The sequence below is a fragment of the Hoplias malabaricus genome, chromosome 5 (assembly GCF_029633855.1).
Source record: "Hoplias malabaricus isolate fHopMal1 chromosome 5, fHopMal1.hap1, whole genome shotgun sequence".
NCBI classification, from domain to species: Eukaryota; Metazoa; Chordata; class Actinopteri; order Characiformes; family Erythrinidae; genus Hoplias; species Hoplias malabaricus.
Window position 1 is genome coordinate 52,022,009 of NC_089804.1, and position 16,661 is coordinate 52,038,669.

The following is a 16,661-nucleotide window of genomic DNA, read 5'->3' on the forward strand; positions in this document are numbered from 1 at the left end:
AGGTACAATTATGTTCCCTAACTGAAGGAACTGAAATGTAACCTTCACGGTACCACCACAGTGACAGTTTTTACTTGAACACAAGCTCATTTTTCCTGATGCTGCTCCCTAAAGAAATCCCCACACTCAACACAGCTTTTTCAGTTCTTGTGTGTCCTTTCAGATACACGCCCGTACACCCGAGCTGGAAATTGATTTTTAAAAAAAGCCCTGGCAACCACCAAAATGTTCCTGCATTTACCAAATCCCACATCAACTCCTGCATAACCCTGAGCAACCAATCGCATCAACAAGCAGGGTGGAGCTTTTAGCTTCAGGTGAGTGGTGGAGGGGCATTTGGAGATAGGGGAGAGTAATTGTATAATTATAGATCCATGCTTCCTCAGTGAAGGTGAGGTTTTAGTGTTAAATCTAAGCCATTTTAAGGCATTAGGAGATTTTGACTCTGAAGTTACTTCTACATTTTTCCTTTTGTTAAACAGAGATGCATTTTTAGGTGTTTAATCTATGGCCAGAGGGGGGTATAAGATGTCACTCAGAATGATTTGATGTGAAATGCTTCGATCTTGAGAGACAGAATTGTTCACAGTGTAGATGATAGGAACCAGACATCTGAAGATCTTAATGCCTCCAAAAGATCCTTCACAGAATGTTGTTATATAAAATGACTGTGAACTTTGTATGATGCCGGAAATACTGATTTAAACGTGTTGTGAGTTTATCTTGGTTTACAATGTGGTTCTATGTATTATGAATTTAATCATTTCCAGATGCAGATGTAAATGCAGTGTGTAGGTTCACTGATGAGTTTACATAGTAATTAAAATGGCTACATTTGAGTTGCAGACACCACGACGCCCGGTTCCTATCGCCACTGCTGTAATGAAATCTGAGTCAGTAAGTCTCTCCGTTTCACAATGTCATCTCATTGTTAATATCAGAATGATTGGATTATACCAAATGCTTAAAGATCATTGTAGTTCTACTTTTATAAAAACATTTCCTCTGTCAGAACATCACCTCAGCTCATTTCCCCATGGTCTACGTCATGTAACTCTTCCAGCAGCTCTTAGCGTTATATAAACTTATGACCAACAGGCCATAGATAGGGCCATAGATTAAAATGCCCTTCTTTTTTATCAAATATATACACTTTATATTTCTATAACTGCACCATTGGCTCCCATCCCAGGTCTGGGCAACGGGTCTGTGCTACACCAATAAGACTCCTTGGGCAAGACTCCTAACATACATTGGCCTACCTGTAATACCAGTAATCTTGTAAATCGCTCTGGATAAATGTAAATAACTCTCTGCATGTTGGGTATTATTTGGATGGTTTATGATTCTCAGCCTGTGGTGACACTGACGAGGTTTTGAGTGTGTTGTGATGTGGCCTCCTCTTTCTAAGCAGCTCCTATACTGTAATATAAGGACAGATGTCAATTTGCACCCACACAGATGTGAACGTCCTCTTCCTCTCGTCTGTGGCCTAGTAGCGGGGGGGACCTCCTACTCTCCAGCATGCTCTAAATAAACAGCCCGTGGCGTTCTCCCGTGGGTCCTCATTGATAGCATCAGGATATGGCTCTTTGATTAAGGGGAGGAAGGAGTCATTAATTATGAAAGAATGCGATTAATTTATTTTCCCTGCCCCCGCTTCTGTTAGATCTCTCCGTCACCCTCGACTCAATCCTCATCTCGACCCACTGAGAGCCACACAGAGCAGGAAGACGCAAATATGGCTTTGTGCTCATTACTAAAACATCAGAATGATAATGTGTTAACCTTTGGGGGAAACAGAACATTCAGACCCCTGCTCACCTGTTATTGTTCAAGATACATGCTCACACTAAGTCCTAGGATGGATTCGGCATTTCTTCTTTGAAGGTATAGCTGGGCCTTCTGCTGCAGCAGTGGCCTTTACTCTTCTATGACGGCTTTACGCTAAACACTGTGAAGATTGGATTGCAGTTCAGCCTCATGAGTGTTAGCGAGGTCAGGAGCTGATGTTAGACAGTTGGGTCTGGCACAGTTCCAATGCTCTAGATCCTTAAAGACATTACCGTGTCCTTCCAATACATGAACCCAGTGATGAATCTCCAAATAAAGCCATAGACAAATTTAGACATTAAGACATTTTCTCTTCTCAGTGGGAAGTGAGAAGCAGAAGCTATGGCAGATCTCTGTATTTAACTGTGTCAAACAATAGCTACACAGTGCTAATCCTGCCATAGCCGTCTGCACCACTAGGGGGCCAGGGAAGCGCCAGTCACAAAATGGCCGCTCAAACATAACCTGCTTTTGTGGACTGGTTCTCTCCTTTTAGTTAAAGCTGTCATAGTGAGATTTGCCAGAGTCATTAGCCACACTCTGGACATGTTCACATTTTTTGCTTTACAAACACCAAACAGTTTAAAACGAATTCCATCCCTTTACCTTTTTCCGAGTAAACGACCACTCACCTGTCCGGCTGGATGCTGATGGATGACTGTCGAGCTTCTCCTCCGCGCTTTACACCAGCTGCCCACGCTCCAGCGACCATCAGTTGCCTTGGAGCTGCCCCTACACTGAAGTTTTCACAGACTCCTAACTATTATCACCAGTAGATAGACCAGAGGTGGATAGGTCCACTGTTGTGAGCCTTGGTTCCTCCCAAGGTCTCTTCCTCAGCTGAGGGAGTTTTTCCTTGCCACTGTCGTCCTTGGCCTCGCTCACCTGGGGTTTTTACATCTTTATATTCTTTACATTTTTACATTTCATGTCAAAACTTTCAACAAATTCTGTGAAGCTGCTTTGTGACATCATCAGCTGTAAAAAGCGCTATACAAATAAAATTGATTTGATTTGATTTGATTTGAACTCTACCATGTCCATGAATGTTCTCATAGAATCAGTGAAGCTCTGCTCTTCATTTTAAAGAGCTATTAAAGGAAAAATAATGTCTTATTCTATATTTCAAAATAAAAGTCCATTTTAATTGTTCTTAGATTGAATGGACAGTTAGGAAGAACCTTTAATTTCTTATATATATATATATATATATATATATATATATATATATATATATATATATACAGAACATTCTTGGCTCTATTTTTTCATATATTTCAATTTCAGGACTGTGGACCTCCCTTAAATTCGGCCGCCCACCTTCTCACCTGCACCTGCTCGCATCATCATATTACACCTGTCCTTTATAATCTTCCCTGGTTCCCTGTTAAATACAGCATCCAGTTTTAAATCCTGTTGCTGACATGCTTGAATAAACCTGCCCCTTCCTACTTCTCACACCTTCTTCAGTCTTATAGACCCACCCACACTCTTAGATCTTCCACACCTGGTCCAATATCCATTCTCGTCACAGCCTATAGGAGACTGGGCTTTCTCTCGAGTCCCTCCCTGTCTCTGGAACTAGCTTTCCCCAGAAATCCAGTCTTCTTTCAAAGCTCATCTTGTGACTTGTGTCTGTGGATTTGTGTATAATATGATGCCTTTGTTTATTATTATTATTATTATTATTATTATTATAAACAAAACAACAGTAGTAGTAATAATAATAATAATAATAATAATAATAATAACCAATAAAGACATTCTGTGTAAGACTGAGTCAGGACTGACCATCTTACTCACCCTGAGAGTAAAGCCAGTTGTTCTCCCTAGGGTCCTTGGCCTTCAGTGAGGCATCATTGAGGATCAGACCAGTGATCTCTAGATCATAGGACTTCAGCACCACTCGGGAGCGCTGGAAAAAATGTCTCACTCTAAGTCTAGTAACAAGACACAACCTTCCAAAGATTAAAACTAGGCCACTGAGCCCTCCTCCCACATACTGCTTAGGCTTTAAGAGCCTTTCCATCAGACATCGATCAATCAGCATCAATGGCTACAAACTCTTAATGAAAAATAATTTACCATGATTGTTCTGTGTAGTAAATATACATATATTCAAAATTTCTAAACGTCTAGTGTCCTTTTACCTGTAAAATTCACTATGTTCTATAACCCCTCACAGTCCATCATAAGGCATTACACACTCACTAAATCAGCTATAAAGTTAAATATTTGGAGTTAATAATAATAATAATAAATATTTATATTGAAATTAGTTTAAGGTACAAACACTCCATAGGAAGAAAACAATTGTTTGTTGTAAAACACAGATTCTGTTTTAATATATCATTCAGTATCTGTAACCCTTATCCAGTTCAGGGTCACGGTGGGTCCAGAGCCTACCTGGAATCATTGGGCACAAGGTGGGAATACACCCTGGAGGGGGCACCGGTCCTTCACAGGGCAACACACACACATTCACTCACACCTACGGACACTTTTGAGTCACCAATCCACCAACCTGTGGGAGGAAACCAGAGCACCCGGAAGAAACACGGGGACACGGGGAGAACACACCACACTCCTCACAGACAGTCACCAGGAGTGGGAATCGAACCCACAACCTCCAGGTCCCTGTGTGACTGCGACACTACCTGCTGAGCCACCGTGCCACCCTTTAATATATCAAACAAAAACAAAGTGCTCTGTCTGTTTGTAAATGTGAGAATACTTCTAAGATAAGGTTGATTTTAAAATTTTATAAAGAGAGCTGGGTGTTTTTTTAACTTCTTATTTACAATAACTGCTAGAGAAAAGTTTAGAAAATATAGTCATTTTGTAATGGATTTCTTTTATTATTAAAAACGGGATAAAAAAAAGAGTAACATTGAGATGGAAAGGCAGTTTAATATGATTATTCTCAGTAGATGTGTTAATGGAGCGTGTGCTATGGATAAGTGCTGTAGTTTATGAACACTAATCACAATGCCTCTGGTTCTATTACAAAGTTGTGTGTTGCAGTTCTATTGCAGTTGTGTGTTAAATAAATACAGTGAATAAAAACAATTAGTTTAAGAAGAGATTTGAAGGTAAGACATATTTATGTTTTCCACAAAACACTTCCCAACAGCAGCAAATATCCAGAACGAGACTCAAGCTGGCAGATGTTTAATTTTTTAAGTGTATTAAAGTGGGGTAATCTATGAATTAGACTCTTGTTGGTTGATGACCGGCTGCATGTTCCTCTGTGTGTTCCGTTGAATCATTGCTGTATAAAGTTCGGGTTTCAGAGGAAGAGCTCTGATGTAAATGCAGCTCATCTGCCCAGATGACCTTTCGTCCATTAGGAAAGACACAGTCACATTGAGGACACTAGGAATGTTTGTTTATATTCTGGTCAGACTTTATGAATGGGCTGGATATCTACTCTGCTGCTTGCTTGAATTTCAAACAGGAGATTCCATAATTGGATCATCTGAAAAATGCCCTCTATTTGATCCATAATAAGTGACTATATCACATCTTCTACTGAGTTAATTTTTCTTGACGTTTAAAAATAGAAATATATTCCTTCCAGCTCTTGGCGAATACAGGAGGCAAGCACAGGTGTTAAACACCATGGTCATCTATAAAAAGAAACGGTCTGTTATATGTTTAAATTGGGAGTCAGAACTGTTTATCTGTAAATCGTACAGCCGTGAAAATGTTCTCACAAAGACACCTTTGGACGCATAGTGATACAGAGCTAGGCATTTTCACTGCAGGAAGTGTGCCCTGCCCTTTTCCAAGCTACTACACTGTTACACTGCATTCTCCTCACTGTACACTCAATGTAGAAGCAGTGCCCTCACTCCATTCACCTCGTCTCAATAGAAACCTTTGAAAAGACTTTCATTCAAAAAGAAAAATCATGTTTTACAAACAAGCAGTTTATATTCTAGTGATCACGAGCACTGTGCTGTTTAAACATGGATCTACAAAAGACAGAACTTGTATGGAGTGTTGGTGGTGGTGATGATGTTGCTGCAGTGGGTGAATATAATAGTGATGGTGAATAATGATAATAGTTTTGATGATGATGATTTTGAAGTTGATTTAGAGAGTAACAATGATGAAGCACGGTGGTGCAGCAGGTAGGTGTCGCAGTCACACAGCCCCAGGGACCTGGAGGTTGTGGGTTCAGTTCCTGCTCCGGGTGACTGTCTGTAAGGAGTGTGGTGTGTTCTCCCTGTGTCTGCGTGGGTTTCCTCCGGGTGACTGTCTGTGAGGAGTTGGGTGTGTTCTCCCTGTGTCTGCTTGGGTTTCCTCCAGGTGACTGTGAGGAGTGTGGTGTGTTCTCCCTGTGTCTGCGTGGGTTTCCTCCTGGTGACTGTCTGTGAGGAGTGTGGTGTGTTCTCTCTGTGTCTGCGTGGGTTTCCTCCGGGTGACTGTCTGTGAGGAGTTGGGTGTGTTCTCTCTGTGTCTGCGTGGGTTTCCTCCTGGTGACTGTCTGTGACGAGTGTGGTGTGTTCTCCCTGTGTCTGCGTGGGTTTCCTCCAGGTGACTGTCTGTGAGGAGTGTGGTGTGTTCTCTCTGTGTCTGAGTGGGTTTCCTTCGGGTGACTGTCTGTGAGGAGTGTGGTGTGTTCTCTCTGTGTCTGCGTGGGTTTCCTCCGGGTGACTGTCTGTGAGGAGTGTGGTGTGTTCTCCCTGTGTCTGCGTGGGTTTCCTCCTGGTGACTGTCTGTGAGGAGTGTGGTGTGTTCTCTCTGTGTCTGCGTGGGTTTCCTCCGGGTGACTGTCTGTGAGGAGTGTGGTGTGTTCTCCCTGTGTCCGCGTGGGTTTCCTCCAGGTGACTGTCTGTGAGGAGTGTGGTGTGTTCTCCCTGTGTCTGCGTGGGTTTCCTCCGGGTGACTGTCTGTGAGGAGTGTGGTGTGTTCTCCCTGTGTCTGCGTGGGTTTCCTCCGGGTGACTGTCTGTGAGGAGTTGGGCGTGTTCTCCCTGTGTCTGCGTTGGTTTCCTCCGGGTGCTCTGTTTTCCTCCAACAGTCCAAAAACACACGTTGGTAGGCGGATTGGTGACTCAAAAGTGTCCGTTTGTGTGAGTGAATGTGTGAGTGTGTGGGTGTTGCCCTGTGAAGGACTGGCGCCCCCTTCAGGGTGTGTTCCCGCTTTGTGCCCAGTGATTCCGGGTAGGCTCCGGACCCACCGCAACCCTGAATTGGATACGTGGTTTCAGACAATGAATGAATGAATGTTATTGATGATGATTATAACAGTAGTGATGTGGTGATGATGAAGATGAAAACAGTATTAATTGTGATGATGTTGAAGCTGATGATGATTGCCACGATGATGATGATGGTGGTGCTAATGAAGATAATGATTATGGTGGTGGAGATATTATTGAAGAAGATGATGGTGATGATAATGTGCTGAGAATGCTGCTGGTGCTGATGAAGATAAGAATTATAATTGGTGTGATAGAGATAATACTGATATGGTGATGAGGACGAGGAGCATGATGGTGATGATCAAAGTACAGGTGTTGGTGAGTAAATCTTAGTCATGTTGTTCTGAAGCTCTGTGTTTGGTGTGGGTGGTAGGTAATGTCCATGGTCAGTCAGTTGACAGTCCACCTTAAGAAGTGTGTGTAGGCTAAGACACTGCTGAACTGCTATCTCTGTAATTGCTTCCTACATTCTCGCCAATGGCTCGGTCAATTGCACAGACAGGCGGAAAAAAAGGACAATAAGACCCTACTTAGCAAAGTTAAGAGTTCAGATACACAGAGTCAACAAAGATTACATTTCAGTACCATGACCACTCTTACGTAGAGCTGGGGGAGGAGGGGGTGCAGAAAAATCCAAATAAACATATATAGACACTAATATAGAAACATGTACAGTACCCATCAAAAGTCTGGACACACCCACACAGGAAGGGTTTCCTTTGTTTTGGGCCATTTTCCTCATATTGTGACTGTACAGTACCAGTCAAAAGTTTAGACACATCTCATTCCATTTTCTACATTGTAAATGAATGTGGAAGACATTAAAGCAATGAAGGAACACATGGAATGATGCAGTAAACAGAAAGTGTTTACTTTAGATTCTTCAAAGTAGCCACCTTTTGCTTTGATGACAGCTTTGTACTGGAATGGTTTTCAGCCTCATTAACAGTTCATTTGTACAACTGCTCGCCTTCTTAATGTGTTTGAGACCATAACTTGGCTTGTGCAGAGGTAGGGGCTGGTACAGTGAAGAGCCCTATTCCACAAATGACTAATGACATGTGTCCAAAGCTTTGATGGGTACTGTACACTAACATATACACTTTATATATGTTACACAGTCCAATGGTTTGGACATCATTAATAAAACCATATAAAGTTGTGTGTATATAAATGGTCATTTGTGTTCAGTGTTGGAATGATATGGTCAAATTGTGTTCGTATATTTCAGAATGTAAATACAAATATAAACTAGAGGTCTGCATTTCCAGGAGGAAACGCGAGATGTTGCGCCGCCTAAACCCCCGTCCCCCGATCCGCGTCTTAAAATGTGGAAAAGACAGCCAGTATATTGTGAATGAGGCATTCTTTAAAAATTCCACCTTAAGAAACCCTGGATAATTAAGACGTCCCCCTTAAAAATGACCTTTAAAGTGTTACAGACTGCCTGTGTATTTCTGTGGCCCTCACACCTCTCCCCCTCAGTGTCTGCCTCTGCCCCTCCCCCTCCCCCCTCTCTGTCTCTCTCACACGCACGCTCACAGAACACAACTGACAGACTCAGGATTCAATGAATTTCGACCGGGGGGACCCTTCAAAAAATGACCCGTAGCTCGAAAACTTTTCCCAACCAAAATTGAACGAAGCATACCGTAGCGACAAGGAGAGTCTGGCGCTCGAGATGGTGTAAAACTTTTTTCAGTTTGAGCGAGAATTGATGGTGTAAAGATGAGTTAAAAAAGGGCAAATTTGAGAAAATTTGGCTTTCTGAAAATACATTGAACTCTATGGGAGCCGAAACGTCCTACTGCCAAACAAATCTTCATAACTCCAGAACCGTATCTTCAAATGATTTCAAATCTACATATTTTAGAAAGGGGAAGTTTCTCTACCATTTGAAAGTAAAATGAAGTCTGTAGGTGAAAGTATAAGGAAGTTATGGCAAAATGTTCGGCTAAAAGTTGAATATCGAAAAAGGACAGGCATATTCATTTCAATGTATTCCTATGGGAGCGTACCCACCCTCCGAACAAATGCTTATAGCTCAGAAATGATATCCCAAATGGCTAAACTGCATATACCGTTGCGACAAGGAGAGTGTAAGGAAGAAGCTGGTATAAAAAATTAGCAGTTTGAGCGAGAATTGACCGTGTTATGACGAGTTAAAAACAGGAGAAAAATTTAGAAACCGCACTCTGAGCCGCTCCAAAAATACATTGAACTCTATGGGAGCCAAAACCCTCCCTAGTGCCGAACAAAAATTCATAACTCAAAAACCGTATTTTCGATTATGTTCAAATTTACAGATGCTAGAAAGGACAAGTTTATGTACCATTTAAAATTTAAATGAAGTTTCTAGGTGAAAGTATGAGGACGTTATGGCGAATTGTTCTGCTGAAAAGTGAAAAAACGGTTTTGGCCAGTGAACCCAGAGTGTCTATGACGTCACCCACTGTAAATGTCTTCCATACAAGTGAATGGAGGGATATTCAAGGAGGAATAGAAAGAGAAGGATGAGTGCGAGAGGTCCGAAAACGGAAGTGACGGGTCCCGGTACGCCCGGGTCCGACCGTCTGAAATCTCGTGTCCGTAGCTTGAAAATTGACCGAGTTAGAGCAGTTCGAAAATTAATTCCATAGAAATGACTGGGGAAAAACAGAGCGAAAAACGAGTGTAGCGGACGAACGAGTGCGGGTATCGGAAAGCTGTATACAAGCCCACATCGTCGCTATAGGATGCACGATTTCCAGGTGGAACGGAGTCGATAGCTCGAAAGCTGCGGGACTAGTTAGGCGGACAAGGAAACGTGGAATAATAATAATAAGAAGAAGAAGAAGAATATGACTTTCGGATAACAATATATTGCGCGCTGCTGAAGCAGCTTGCGCAACATAAAAATAAAATATATTTGAAAAATACTAAAGCTCTCCAAAAAATGCATTTTTTTTTCTTCAAAACTTTCTGCTATAGCAAAAGGCCTGATTGCACAGGTATACATGTGTGTTTTTAAACAGAAATATCCTGCTGTAGATTGGGTGCTATCCATGGTGCTGGAAAAAATCACATCCAAGGTTCCAGTTCATTTTATTGAAATTCATTCATTCATTATCTGTAAGCTCTTTTCCAATTCAGGGTCGCGGTGGGTCCAGAGGCTACCTGGAATCATTGGGCGCAAGAGATATAAGGACTGTCCCATGATGCCCCACAGCTCCCACTGAATATATATTGTTATTTCATAGAGTTGTTGTTATTGTGTTTTTACTGATATATTTATGTGGTTTAGTGTGTGGCCTAAGCAGCCCTTCGAACTCGGATCAGGTTGTGCCTCCAAACATGAGGGAGATGAAGAGCAGAGCCCTGCTGCTCACATCCCTGAAGAATAAGTTAAGGGGTGTAGGTAACTTAACAATGCATGTGAATGACTAATCTGAATATAATTAACATACTAATACGTGGGAACAAGTTAATAAGGCAAGTGGACTCAAAAATGACTCAATAATGTGTGGGAATGACTTAAAAAAAATTTATTAATTCATACCCATGCATTAAATATCTCGTCCCCACGTATTATGAATTGTTTTGCAGGCTTTAACAGACTAGGCCGGGACGTCAGCGGTAGTGCTGGGGGAGGAGGTGTTTCCGTGAGTAGAAGCGACTCCTCTTCAGAAAGTTTTGCTCCCAGTGAAAATGGGCTCCAAAGCACGCGCTGTTTTGCCCTTTTAAGGAAAGGCTCGCGCTGGTGATGTCAGGATGCTCGTGTGCGTGGTCATCTCGGCTGGAGAGCGGGGCTCTGTCACCTCAAACCACACCTACAGCTCGGCGTCTGATTGGACTTGCGCACATGTTGCAGTCATTTAACTGCGCGAGGAGCGCGCATCTGGATCTGTGTGCGCCTCTCCTCACAGAGCTCAGCTTTACCTGGGAACAGCGACTCCGACAGACAGGTAAGAGCTCTACCCTGCTGCAGAACACCGTTTCAGGTGTCGTCTGTTCTGTGCGTCTCTGGGAACCTGCGGAGTTTAACATCCTGCAAAAAACTCATCAAAGGCAAAAGTGTCCTGATCTTTGCACGGGTCACGTTTTATGATTTTTCTCTCTATTGTCTTAAATTTAGAAAAGAAATCGAGAAACTGTGCGTTAGTTTGTTGTCAGTGAAGGACGTGCGGAACTTACGTTCACGTAGAAACCAACAAAAACCTGGTTTGACCTGAAGTGCAAAAACTTTTGCACGCGACTGTAGTAATGCATTATAATGACGAGTTAGCATACAGGCCTATTTAAATTCATCCTACGAAACATGGAATTAAAGTAGAGGCGATAAAACAGACTTCACAAACGTTTCTGAGCTCTCAGAGAAAGATAAAAGTCATTAGAGAATACAAAGATTTCATAGGAAACAAACAAAAAAAAAACGCAGGGCGTCACTTAAAACACACTTTAATATTGTTACTCAGTAAACTCGTTTTAATTTTGTAGTTCGGTGTAAAGCCGTTTTAATTACGAGTCTGTAAAGGTCGCGGTGCGCAGTGGAGACGCCGTTATTTGAGGAGCTCACCCAGTAAACAAGGTTCAAAATAGGTCTAAAAGTAGTTTGTCCGTCAAGGACATATTTTAAACGTCAATGGACGTCCATAATAAGCTAGTTATCAAGTGGTGACCAATCGATAACGTCAGTGGACGTCCAAAATGCGTTTTATACAGGTAATTTATTTCGTGACCAATTATTAACGTCAATGGACGTCCAAAATACGTCTAATAGTCGTCTTTTCAATGTCTGTGTTTGGACGTCTTTTCAACATTCATTTTCAACCTTAAGAGAACGTTGATTAGACGGCAGTCATTACGTTAATTCAACGTTGAATCAACAGCTAAATGTTTACTGGGCACGCGCCACAGGTTTTATGAGAGAATTTGTGGCGGCGTCCAACACCACTGATGTTAACAGACTGTACTGTCTTATTGTGTAGTGTGCTTTTCCGGTTTTTAATCGTAAATGTATCTGTTGTATTCACCATGTACTACACATTAGGACACCCACGGGTCAGGGTCACGGCGCTGTGTCTCAGCTCTAACTTTGAAACCACCCTTCTCCCTCAACACTCACCCTAGACCCTCACACTACACTAACGATAAACTTAACACCGACCCTACAACAATAATTCAAAGGTATAAAGCCTTTGTCGTGGGTAGAAAGCGGCTTTATTACACGTGTTAGGCGCGATACTGCGGGTATTTGGCGCAGTTTCTGTGCATTCAGTTTCTCTCTCTCTCTCTCTCTCTCTCTCAGTCTGTGAGGATGTACCGAGCTTTTTTATTGTTCGCGCTCCTGCTCCTCGTGCTGGAAGCTCGGGTCAGTCACTCGAGCTGCGAGGACGGAGAAGCACACAGAGCCCAGTCTGAGGTAAGCCAACGTCCCGAATATTGCCAGTAATTTACACAACACACAATGCTGAGGTGATATGCTCTCAACGGAAATTAAGAGCACACACCATATATATTTTTTTATTTTGAATTATTTATATTTATATTTATATTTATATATATATATATATATATATATAATTAAAACTAAATTAAAAAATGGAAGAGAACTGGACACGAGACCAGACGGCATTATATTCAACGATACACGTTTAAACCTGAGCTGTGATTTGGTCCAAATTTACAGGGACTTCTTTTTTTAGGACGACATACCCCCTTTTAATCCGATGTAGACAACAGAGTGACGTCTTTTCACCATTCATTTTTCAAACAACTCTCAACGTTGGAACTACTTTCCAACTAGTTTTGTTGAGTTGCTGGGTTCCAAATAGCAAATGAGATAGAGGCTTATTGACTCCGACAGAAATTAAATATAGAATAGCAGATATCAGACTAATTTACTAAAGAGTGTACTAGAAAACAGCACTTAGAGCATTAGTGTTCCTTCTTTAGTGCAGTGTGTGATTTACGACAACGTTCCATTTTGAATATGTTCGTTTACGTTAAAAGTGTCACGTGATTTCACACTCCGTTGGCCTGTATGTTACATTTACACAGGGCTTGTCAGAGGTGTAAAATGAGTAATACATTATGTAATTAACTATTTATGTAATTAATTATTTCACTAAACTTTTAACAAGCATAAAAAGGGCAACATTTTAACCATACAAAATAAGAGCACCTGTCCCTTGCCAAATACTGAGCCCACACTTTTTTTTCCTTATCAGGCCGCAATATACCAAGAGGATTTCACTTTTTAATTATGTTACATTTACTTATTAATGTTTTTACAGTGGCCGTGACATGATTACAATCCATAATTAAACCATAAACATTTTGAGCCATTCATAAGCCCTTTATATGAGCCGTCATGTCATAAAGTGTAACCATTTCTAATTTGTGTGCAGGAAGATCCAAGCTTTCGACTCTCAACACGGAACTTCCTCAAACGATATAATGACATTGATTATGACAGTTTTGTGGGTTTAATGGGGAGAAGGAGTGCAGGTAAGTGTGACTCTTTAACCCTTTAACTGCATGAATCTTTAATCCCTGAACACCTCCTACTCCCTAGTCATAGTGCACTACAGTTCATGAAACTGGGTTCTTCACCCAACGCACCTAATGCTTGAAAGAGTGGTGCAGTTAATGGCTGAATATTAATATATTTATATTAGACAAATAAAGCCCTTTGGATGCAGCTAACATTTCAAGACCAGTGCACTACTTAGAGCAGCCATTTGAGATTCAGTCTTTAATTAAACAGTATTTTCTCCTCTGTGTTTATGTCTAAGCCTAAGTGCTCACTCTTGATAACGTTTGTGTTATTTGCTTTCAGATGCTGATGATATTCCGCCTCAACGCAAAAGTAAGAGCAGTCTCTTTTTTTCTGTTCCTCTCAGTGCACCTCTCTCTGAAATGGCTCAATGTGCTCATTTTCTGTTCTTTCAGGAGAAATGCATGACATCTTTGTTGGACTCATGGGCCGACGGAGCAATGATGCTGGTGAGCTTTCACTGATAAAAGCAGTGCATTGAATTCAAATGAATATGGCCTGGATTCCCACTTGAAAAATTATATCAGCTAATTCTAAGTATATTGAAGAACAAAACCGTGTTGATGTGTTTTACTGATATTGAATCAGACAAACATCTGTATCAGGTAAATAAAGTGAAATTGATTGAAATCAGATTTACTCCAAAAATGTGTACATCCATGGAAACTAGTTTTTGAAAAGGAGAGTAAAGAGAATAATATTTTCTTTCTTTTCTCCATTTTTTTAACACAGAAGCTGTTCTTCACATTGTGTGAAATTCTCATGATGAATGGACTTGGAAATGTTCCAAATTTTTTACACTGATTACCATGTGAAGTCAAGAAGGGGTTGGACGATGAAACTGAAACACCTGGTTGTAGACCACAATAATTTATGAGTATGGTGTAGGGCCTCCTTTTGCGGCCAATACAGCGTCAGTTCGTCTTGGGAATGACATACACAAGTCCTGCACAGTGGTCAGAGGGATTTGAAGCCATTCTTCTTGCAGGATAGTGGCCAGGTCACTACGTGATGCTGGTGGAGGAAAACGTTTCCTGACTCGCTCCTCCAAAACACCCCAAAGTGGCTCAATAATATTTAGATCTGGTGACTGTGCAGGCCATGGGAGATGTTCAACTTCACTTTCATGTTCATCAAATAAATCTTTCACCAGTCTTGCTGTGTGTATTGGTGCATTGTCGTCCTGATACACAGCACCGCCTTCAGGATACACACATGGTCTTACTGGTGCAATGTGCAGTTAATGAAGATTGGCCACCAGGCTGCTCCAATTTAGCCATGAAACCTCCCACACTACAATGACAGGTGTTTGTCTAACCCCTGTAGATATATATAAGGTAAAGGTACAAAAAAAAAACATTGACTTCGTGGAAATGGAAACTTGGAAATTAGTGTAAAAAGATTTTATTCCAAGTAATTTTGGAACATTTCTGAGTGTGTGTGTGTGTGTGTGAGAGAGAGAGAGAGAGAGAGAGAGAGAGAGAGAGAGAGAGAGAAACATTGTGGTGGGCACTTACTTCATGTCACACTAACCCTATCACATTGAGTGAGCTGTGCTGTGTTTACTCTGACAGATTCTGGCCGTCCTTGGAGGAGAGAGCAGCCAGATACCAGAGGCTTGTTCTTTAACAAGTGTAGAATGAGGTTAGTTCTGGTATTTGTCATTACAACCCCTCAAATACAAGTGTGTCAGAAATGGTTTTTGGAGCAATGCCATGGAAGAACCACATTTGATCTCCTAAAGCAGTGGTTTTCAAGCTACACTCAGGTTGTCCACATTTTTTCCTATACTTTCAAGGGTTGTGTGATGTGAATAACCCAAAACCATGTGGGGTCCCTGTGGCCAGTGTATCGACCACTGCCCTAAAGAGTCCTCTGCTGAAAAGAAACGTTGGACCTAATTTAATGAAGAATCTTGACGCTTTAAGAAAATCCACTTGGTGTAAAAGGCCAGAGCCATACATTTAAGCCAAGAACTATGTAAAATGTATCTTACTATTTTAGAATGTGATTTGAAGATTTTAAAAGTGACGGACATTTTCTGTGCTACATGCAGAGAGTCAAAAAATAATCACTTAATGTAATTTACTGTAGAGAGTTTATTCCATATCATTAACTGATCTACTCATGAAACATTCATACAACATAAAGGATAGATGCTGTGCTCAAATCACAGAGAAATGATACATTATTTCTGGCGGCAAGAAAATAAACAGAAACAAATGACCTGAAAGATGCCAAAAGTGTTCATTAGAGATGAAGTCATTCATTCAAAAAAGGTGACACTTGTGGCTTTTCTGTTTCAGATTTCGTCGTGGGTCATAGACAGCGATGTTACTTCCCACCCTTAGGACCATCTGCACCTTTCTCTCAAGATCTTTCCTCATCACACCACACCGTGGTGCAAGATAAAAGAGCGAAATACTAATTTAACCGAGGCTAACAATCAAATGAAATTGATCAATAAAATATGACTTACTTTGATTTATGTTGACCTGCAGCTTTAAATGACATAGACTGTATATACACCAGTAGACAGAATTAAACCTCCAGATACACCCTCTTAATTTTGAGTATTTTCATTTTCCACCATTTATTTTTCTTTCTAATGTACAAAAAAAACATGATTTTTGTAAATAAAGATATTATTTAATTGATCTCGTCATCACTCAGTTGCTACAAAATATGCAAAGTCAACACGTGTGGTAATACATTTGAAACAGCAGTATGAGTAGCGTGTGGAATATTATGCTGTGTATTAGATCAGCTACTGGCGCGTTTTGTTTTGTTTCTAAAGCACAGTATCAGTTCGAGAGCACTGTAAACCCACATTATTCAGCTACAGTTATAAAGCCAATTCACAAAGGTTTGTAAGGCATTAGATGCAGCACATCTAAAGTTCACTATGTAGATCAGCCCTTAAAACTGTCACTTGGTATAAAGCAAAGGCCTAATACAACCCACAAACTGAGGGAATGCCTTGTCTTTCTATTGTTTGGAATAAACCTGAAGCCTAACACCCATTGGATAAAGGTTAATCATGTGACCAGAACCAAGCCACTAATACACAACTGATTA

General features: G+C 41.1%; 1 protein-coding gene across 2 annotated transcripts; it reads left to right on the forward strand.

The window, feature by feature from the left end:
- Window positions 1-10,914: 10,914 nt before the first annotated feature.
- Window positions 10,915-16,386, forward strand: tac3a (tachykinin precursor 3a). Of its 2 annotated transcripts, none has more exons than XM_066672756.1 (7): window positions 10,915-10,989; window positions 12,333-12,446; window positions 13,435-13,534; window positions 13,866-13,895; window positions 13,979-14,032; window positions 15,158-15,227; window positions 15,890-16,386. In XM_066672756.1, exons 2-7 carry the CDS (start codon window positions 12,342-12,344, stop codon window positions 15,906-15,908), a joined length of 378 nt encoding a protein of 125 aa, XP_066528853.1. In that variant the 5' UTR covers window positions 10,915-10,989; window positions 12,333-12,341; the 3' UTR covers window positions 15,909-16,386. The 2 variants fall into 2 exon arrangements, with proteins under 2 accessions (XP_066528853.1, XP_066528855.1); XM_066672758.1 differs by lacking the exon at window positions 10,915-10,989 and adding an exon at window positions 12,061-12,211.
- The last annotated feature ends 275 nt before the right edge of the window (window positions 16,387-16,661 follow it).